The sequence below is a fragment of the Anolis carolinensis genome, chromosome 6 (assembly GCF_035594765.1).
Source record: "Anolis carolinensis isolate JA03-04 chromosome 6, rAnoCar3.1.pri, whole genome shotgun sequence".
NCBI lineage: Eukaryota > Metazoa > Chordata > Lepidosauria > Squamata > Dactyloidae > Anolis > Anolis carolinensis.
The window spans coordinates 3,017,392-3,026,016 of record NC_085846.1 but is presented as its reverse complement, the minus strand read 5'-3'; the positions used below and the strand labels follow the sequence as shown (position 1 = coordinate 3,026,016).

Below are 8,625 nucleotides of genomic sequence, written 5' to 3'. Positions count from 1 at the left end.
GCTCTCCTGACAATTGGGCTTAAATTGGCTCACAATATATTAGAAAGGATACAAATTTAAAACAATACAAAAGTGTTAGCAAAAGTACATAAAAGATTTTAAAGTAATGAAACATACACACAGTATTGTTTTAAGGTTTGCATAGAAACCTTAGACAAGAAATGAAAGTCAATAACCTAGTTTGACTTATTCGCAGGTCAACGTGAGTACTTAACCCTTACCAAAAAGGAACATTTTTTTCTCTTCTCTGGTAGTCTTTTAATAGAATCATAGAATCATAGAGTTGGAAGAGACCTCACGGGCCATCCAGTCCAACCCCCTGCAAGAAGTTAACATTGTTAACTTAATAAAAGCATATCACAAGGCTACAACCAAACCTTAGAAACATTGCTGCACAGCATGAAAAGGCCCACCCCAGTCAATTTGCAAAAGCCCTGACTCTGAGAGAGGATCATCTCATGCTGGGCTTCATCCCTCCCCTTTACTGCTGAAGAGGGTTCTGGCACCGCCCTTGCCAGGAGCCGACCAGAGGAGCCTCCCTCCAGCAAAGGCAGCCTTCAGCTTTCAGTCCTCAGTGTGGTGGGACAAAGGTAGGAGGGCACAGGTAGGTAGGAGGGCAGAGTGGGGAGAAGGGAGACCAGGGAGGCCTTCCTTGGCAGGTGAGGCAAGAAGCCATAACTGGGGGGCAGGGAATTTGGGAGCTGTTAGGGAGAGAAAAGCAGGAGGGGAATGGGCTTGCAGGTGTTTTAGAGGTGAAGGACGGAGCTGGTGCTCGCAAACTTTTGGTGTCTCTTTGGGGCTACATTCGAAAGTCCTCACTATCCCGCCATCCGTTTTGCTTCTGCCCAGGCTCACCATGAGAAAGTCCCACCGGTTTTGGGTTCTGACAGTGGTGCTCATCTGCGTCATCATCTATGCCAGCTTTGTCACTCGGAATCACTTGGAGCCTCCGCCATCTCCTCACCAGCCTGGTCGTCGGGACAAAGTCATCATCCTCAACAATGGCTCCACAACTATCCGCCTTGACAGCAGCATCTATGAGGACTTCTTCCCACAGCTCCAGCGCTACCAGTGCCGTGAACTGGTCTCCCAGGAGGACCTGTGCCAGCAGGATCTCTCCCCAAAGGGCCCCCCGCTGCTCCTCCTGGCCATCAAGTCCCACCCGGCCTCCCACAGTCGGAGGGCCGTCCTGCGCCGCACCTGGGCCCGGCCGAGGGAGACGGGGGGCTTCCAACTGAGGCACGTCTTCCTCATGGCTACGGATCCCCATGTTAAGCACTCCAACCTGGCGTGGCAGGAGAGCAAAGCCATTGGAGACATCCTGATGTGGGATTTTGTGGAGTCGCACCACAACCTGTCTCTCAAAGAGCGGTGCTTTCTTCAGTGGATGCAAAGAAACTGCCAGCAAGCTGCCTTCGTCTTCAAAGGTAAGAGGGGAGGTGGGTGAGGAGAAAGGGGACATGGAAGGGTTCTGAAAAAACATAGTCACATAGGGTTGTCAGTCCAGGATTTGGAGCTTCCTCACTTGAAACCTGAGAGCTCAGGAGGGCCCTCAGCCATTTCAGCATTTGGCATTATGTACCAAAGGCAGCTGCTCACAGCTTACCATTCAAACAGCGAGAGAGAAAATGAGAGATAATGTATTGCCCTGCTTGGAAATCAATGTGCAAATCTTAGTTAATGGAAGTGTTTCCAGATCAGGATAAAATGGGGATTATTCCTTCTCATGTCAAAGCTTATCACACAAGGCAACTGTGGCAGAACAACAGCACCTCGGACCAGGACGTTGCTCCTCTCCTGATGCTCTCAATGGCAGAGAGCCTGGAAAGCGTTTCTTTTACAAATGCAAATAACACTATGTAACCAAATATGGACAATTTTCTGTGCCTGGTTTGAAAGTGTTATTTTCTGTTTAATTGTCCCACAAAATATGTTAAATTGGTTAAGACTGAGATAATCATTGACAAACGATAGAAAAATGTGCTGCAGGATGTCCCTCCTGCAACAACGAAGTTTCTGCCGTTGAATAAACTTGTCCCGCGTTTTTATGATAGAATCAATTAGGAAATGACATTTATAACCCAGGGGAAAAACGTGTTCCATAGTGTCATATTTTAATGACCTCTCTTTGTAAAAGAAACCTTTGAAACTCTCTCCTGCGGCAGGAAGTACAGAAGAGCAATAGTCCAAGCGATGGGTCCTGCTGTTATTTTGCTGCAATTACTATTCGCCTGCCTCATATGATAAACTCCGTAGTGTATGGGATAAGGACATTTTTAAGCCTACTTCCTCCTAGACAGAAGGCAGAGCTGAGGGTGAGCCCTGGCATCACAACAACTGGAGTCGAAACTAGTAAGCAAATGCTCAGAAAACTTTTACAAACTGCAAGAATAAATCAATTATTCCTTACAGTGGGGCTTCTTAAACGTTTTCTACTCACAACACCCCTTTCTGCAAAAGAAATTATTACATGACCCCAGTTATACAGGTATATGTAATAGATATAAACCTGATAGGAGCTCCGGTGGCAAAGTGTGTTAAAGCACTGAGCTGGAGACCGAAAGGTCCCAGGTTCAAACCCCGGGAGCGGCATGAGTGGCTGCTGTTAGCTCCAGCTCCTGCCAACCTAGCAGTTCGAAAACATGAAAACGTGAGTAGATCAATAGGTACCGCTCCGGCGGGAAGGTAATGGCACTCCATACAGTCATGCCAGCCACATGACCTTGGAGATGTCTATGGACAACGCCGGCTCTTCGGCTTAGAAATGGAGATGAGCACCAACCCCCAGAGTCGGTCACGACTGGACTTAACGTCAGGGGAAACCTTTACCTTTACTATAAACCTGATAACAAATCAACATTTGCAAGACTTGCTAACCAGGTTGAATTTCCTTTTTGTGGAGTAGAGCTGAAACATTGCAGAGTCCACTGTACGTTGCTGCTAACACATTTGTGTAAATGGGTGACGCCCAGAAACATTTTACTGCTGCCAATTTTTGTGACTCCCAACATTGAGCTAAGGGTCCCCCATTTGGGGTTGAGACCCACCATTTAAGAAGCAGTGCCTTAGGGAATGTAGGGCTCTATTACTCTCCTTGTAAAACTGGAGATTTTTACATAGACCTTTTTTCTTGCCAAGCTCAGAAACTTCTCTAGTAAAAACTGTAGTGTGCTCACCCTTATCTCTAACAGCACACACAGCATCTCAGGGCCAATCCTGATATCTGGCAAGCCTACTCTCACAGCTTTTCTGGTTATCTCTGGCCCACCTGCCATCTTGGTCCAGCCCTCTCCGCTACCCCACTTCCCCCACTGAACAAACTAGGTGCACCAAATCCTCACTCCATACACCTCTCTTAAGTGCATCCTCAGGCAAAATAGTAGACACTAGAATCATAGAGTTGGAAGAGACCTTGTGGGCCATATAATCCACCACCAGTTGTTTTGGGCAGGAGTTATACCAAAGCCAGAAGAAAGTACTTGATAGTCCCTGGTGCCCTGGGCAACAAAGGAGTGCTTATGATTCTTTATGAGTGAATAAGTGCCTCATTTTGCAAATGCAGAATTTGCTAAGTGACAATTGCCCTGTTGTCTTTCAGGAGATGACGACCTCTTTGTCAACATAGAGGCACTCACTGAATACCTTCATCAGACGCCCAACGTTTCCGAATTCATCCATGGCAACATTCAGTACCGTTCCGCAGTAGTAAGAAAGGGAAAGTATGCTGTGTCCTCGGCTTTCTACCCACTGTGGGTGTACCCCAACTTTGCCTCTGGCGGGGGGTTCATCATGCCCCAGTCCACCATCCCAGAACTCTACAACGCATCGCTGTGGATGCCAGTCTTCCCGCTGGATGACGTTTATCTGGGGCTCCTGGCCTTGGCTGCGGGGCTCCAGTATCACCACGACGGGCACTTCCGTGTGTGGGGACCCCCAAAAGATGAACTCGAGGTGTACCGAGACTCTGTGGTTGTCCATGGGATCTCGATGGAGAGGATTGAGCAAGTGTGGAATGGGATCCAGAAGCCCGACCAGACAGGCAGTCCTGGCCACTAGCCTTTGGACCTGGGCAGAGAGGGGTTTGAAGCCCGCCCTCTGCCCACAGACAAGGCCAACAGACAGACTGCCTTGTCTCAAACCATCAAGGAGCGAGGATCTAGTCCCTGCAACAGCGCTGAAGAGGTCCGCGCCGAACTGGGCGACCTGCCTCAATCCTCTTTGGCCCCTACATAGGAAATTCTAGCCTCAGGAGGCCGCGCCGGACCGGGCGGCCTCCCTCGGCCCATTGCATCGGCTGCATCGGCTATACAAGCAGAACCAGGCGTCTGGAGGCCACGCCGGACCGGGTGGCTTCCACCAGTCTTCTTCTGACCTCGTGTTACTAGGGAAGACACTTTCGCTAGCTCTGCTCTCCTGCATCTGGAATTTACATCAAACTAGGTGGCCTCGAGACTTCTTTAATGGGGTGGACTTGTATTAAGCAGCATTTATAAGATCCTCACAGACTGCTGCCTGCCTTTTTTTTTTTTTTCCTTTCCTCCTTTTGTGTGTATGTGTTTGTGTATGTGTGTCTAACAGAGTCGGGAGTGAGAAACTTTTTATCTCTATGCAGGGAAACTGTATTGACCGTGATAGGTAGCGGGTTTTAACCTGGTATTAATGTCATAGGAAGCGATCACCTAGGTTTGAGAGTACCGTGAGTTTACTGATGGGTAATTGAGGGTTTAGAATGTGAATTGATGGTCTGTGTATGTTGGTGGATATACTGCTGAGTGAAAGCTTGACAGAAAGAGACTATAGGATTGAGGTGCTAATTTTGAAAGAGCAGAGTGGCATACTATAGGAAGGCTTTCTGAGAAGGTAATTAGAAATGAGTTGGAAGGAAACTCCGGGCAATAATGAACTCTCGCACTTATGTGATCTGTTGGGGAAATCGTTCGGTACTGTCCTGCAGCAGCTGGAAATACTGAACGCGAAACTCGACCATCTCTTCAAGGGAATTTCCCTGATTGTGAAATACCCTTCTCCTACAGACACTATAACAACTATACCACCCAGGCTTATTAACTCAAATGAGGAACTAAACACTCCGGAAGGCCATGGAGAAATTAAGCTCAAGGAGCAGAAGGTGGTCGTCGGTCCAGGCCTTAGAGGGACTAGAGAGGAGGGTGGGTTTTTATCTGGGGGAATGGGTCTGGGGAGGGGGGATGGGAAGGAAACCAACAATGTCCTGCAGAAGTCTAACACTGTGCTGCCCTCTGAATTAGCCGGACAATCTTTGGAGACTTCCTGCAACTCTCAACATCTGTTACGAACAAACAAGGTTGCAGTGGAAGTTTCAGACTCGTTATTGAACAGAGGCAGGTGGACTTCTAAGCGAGCAGTCCAGGTATCTCTTGCACAAATTTTATCCATAAGCTGGTCGGAAGTGAGAATCAAGACAATCGACTGGCTTTGTAGAGAATACCAATCCTGGAACCGCTCCTTGCGTCTTATTATTGGCTTGGAAGATAAAATATTAAGGGAAAAATTGTTTTTGTGTGGGCCCAAACTGCAACAATGGGGCATCACTCTCAGGAGGGTTCTGGTAGACCCACTGATTCGCCCCTTGGACATCGGGCTGAGTATTGACATTCAAGAGTCCCCAATTCTAAGTCATGCTTATTCTACCTCCGAATCCCACAACAAGACTCCAGTCTTGTTTAGTCACCTTCCCATTCATGTTGATGATAAATCAACTGACCCCTCTCTCCCATTAGTGGAGAGAAGCTCCGTCTCTAAACAAACAAGTACCCTTGGAGGCTCTCCTTGCCAGAACAGCTGACTAGTCCCGGCAACTGGCAATTCCACCCAGTTTATCCATCAGGGGGAAGAAGGCTTTCATGGAGGTGGCCCCATTGAGGTGATATGGGGGAGGAGAAAGCACGGTCACTATCGACCCGGGGAGAAGCGCAACAGAGTTTTTGCGACCCTGGAGAGGTCTAGGTGCGGTAGTCTTCAGGACAGACCCCCCAACCTCAAGGTCCTGCTTTTGAATGCCAGATCCGTCAACGGTAAAACAGCTATCATCCAGGATTTGATCCTGGATGAGGGGGCGGATCTGGCATGCATCACCGAGACGTGGCTGGATGAGCTGGGAGGTGTGAATCTCTCCCAGCTGTGTCCTCCAGGTTTCGCGGTGCATCAACAGGCCAGGGTTGGGGGGCGGGGAGGAGGAGCTGCGGTGATCTTTAGGCAGTCCATCGCCCTGATCAGATGCGCCGTTCCGCAATCTCCGAGGTTCGAGTGTGTTTTCCTGAAGGTGGGAGCCCGAGACAGCCTGGGGATTCTGCTGGTGTACCGTCCACCCCGCGACCCAGCAGTCTCTCTGTCTGAGCTAGCAGAAGTGGTCTCCAATGCGGCTCTTGTCTCCCAACAACTGATAGTGTTGGGAGACTTTAACATTCATGCTGAGACCACATTGACAGGAGCAGCTCAGGATTTCATGGCTGCCATGACAACCATGGGGCTGTCTCAAATTATATCTGGGCCCACACATCAGGCAGGACACACCTTGGACCTTGTTTTTGTTGTGGACGGTGGGACAGTCAGAGTGGAAGAGCAAAATATTCTTCCATTGTCATGGTCTGACCATCATCTGATCTGTTTAAGTATCGCCGTTTCTTCTAACCTCCGCAGGGGTGGTGGACCCATTAAGATGGTCCGCCCCAGGAGACTGATGGATCCGGATGGACTTCTGAGGTCTCTTGGGGATCTTCCTGTCTTGGAGACTGGCGATCCTGTCGATGCCCTGGCTGATCGCTATAACAGGGAGTTGGCAAGGGCACTGGACACGATCGCTCCCGAACGTCCCCTCTCGCTACGTAGAGCCACGTCGACTCCTTGGTTCACTGAGGAGCTGGCTGTGATGAAGCGTGCGCGGAGGGGACTAGAGTGCATCTGGAGGAAATCTCGGGATGTGTCTGACCAAGCACGGGCTAAAGCCGCTATTAGGGCTTACTCCGTGGCTTTGCGAGCAGCCAGGAAAGCTTTCACGACTGCCCGCATAGCGTCTGCGGCCAATAGGCCATCGGAGTTGTTCCGAGTTGTTGGGGAGCTCCTACGGCCTCCTGAGACACAGGGGCTTCCCGAGGACTCGGCAACTAGGTGCAGCGATTTCGCTCACCATTTTGCAGGCAAAGTTGCTCAGATACGCCTTGAGCTAGACTCCAGTTTAATTGTAGTTCCAGAGGAGGTAACCGAGGTACCTGTCTGTTCGATCTTATGGGATTCTTTCCGGCTTGTTCTTCCTGATGACGTGGAGGGGATTCTCGGGTCTGTGAGGGCGACCACCTGCGCTCTGGATCCTTGCCCCTCCTGGTTGGTCAAGCTGGCCAAAGATGGGTTGTTGGATTGGTTTGTGACCATAATAAATGCCTCTTTGGTTCAGGGGTCAGTTCCATCCTGCTTTAAGCAGGCTGTAGTAAAACCACTATTAAAAAAGCCTTCGCTTGATCCATCTATTTGTAACAACTACAGACCAATCTCCAACCTCCCATTTTTGGGCAAGGTGCTGGAGCGGGTGGTTGCCAAGCAGCTCCAGGAGTTTCTCGATGACACTGATTTTCTGGACTGCTCGCAGTCTGGCTTCAGGCCTGGGCACAGTACCGAGACGGCTTTGGTCGCCTTGGTGGATGACCTCCGCAGAGAGCTGGACAGGGGGAGTGTGACCCTGCTGGTTCTCTTGGATATCTCAGCGGCTTTCGATACCATCGACCATGGTATCCTTCTGGGGAGGCTCTCTGGGATGGGGCTTGGTGGCACTGTGCTGCAGTGGCTCCGGTCCTTCTTGGGGGGTCGTTCCCAGATGGTGAAGCTGGGGGACTCCTGCTCGGACCCTTGGCCATTGACCTGTGGGGTCCCGCAGGGGTCTATTCTATCCCCCATGCTATTCAACATCTACATGAAACCGCTGGGAGAGGTCATCTGGAGTTTTGGAGGGCGTTGCCATCTCTACGCAGATGACACGCAAATCCACTACTCCTTTCCATCTGAATCCAAGGAAGCCCCTCGGATGCTGAACCAGTGCCTGGCCGCTGTGGCGGACTGGATGAGGAGGAACAAGCTGAGGATCAATCCTGACAAGACAGAGGCCCTCCTGGTCAGTCGCGCGTCGGATCGGGGTATTGGGTGGCAACCTGTCCTGGACGGGGTTGCACTCCCCCTGAAATCACAGGTCCGCAGTTTGGGGGTCCTCCTGGACTCAGCGCTGACGCTTGAGGCTCAGGTGTCGGCGGTGGCCGGGAGGGCCTTCGCACAACTCAAACTTGTGCGCCAACTGCGACCATACCTCGTGAAGTCTGACTTGACCACGGTGGTGCATGCCTTAGTTACCTCTAGACTGGACTACTGTAATGCACTCTACGTGGGGCTTCCCTTGAAGACGGCCTGGAAACTACAATTGGTTCAGCGCTCGGCGGCCAGATTAATTACAGGGGCGAGCTACAGGGAGAGATCTACTCCCCTGTTCAAAGAGCTCCACTGGCTGCCGTTCACCTTCCGGTCCCAATTCAAGGTGAATACCATCATTTATAAGACCCTAAACGGTTTGGGACCCACCTACCTTCGTGACCGTATCTCCTATTA

The 8,625-nt window shown here is 50.4% G+C and overlaps 1 protein-coding gene across 1 annotated transcript; it reads left to right on the top strand.

The window, feature by feature from the left end:
* The first annotated feature begins 444 nt into the window (after nucleotides 1-444).
* On the top strand, nucleotides 445-4,152 carry LOC103281613 (beta-1,3-galactosyltransferase 5). The gene is made up of 3 exons (XM_008123541.2): nucleotides 445-590; nucleotides 850-1,427; nucleotides 3,599-4,152. Exons 2-3 carry the CDS (start codon nucleotides 857-859, stop codon nucleotides 4,054-4,056), a joined length of 1,029 nt encoding a protein of 342 aa, XP_008121748.2. The 5' UTR covers nucleotides 445-590; nucleotides 850-856; the 3' UTR covers nucleotides 4,057-4,152.
* Nucleotides 4,153-8,625: the final 4,473 nt, after the last annotated feature.

Coding starts and splice junctions, on each gene's coding strand:
- LOC103281613 (XM_008123541.2), top strand. CDS start 857: ATGAGAAAGTCCCACCGGTTTTGGGTTCTGACAGTGGTGCTCATCTGC. Junction 1,428..3,598: donor AGCTGCCTTCGTCTTCAAAG/GTAAGAGGGGAG, acceptor GTTGTCTTTCAG/GAGATGACGACCTCTTTGTC.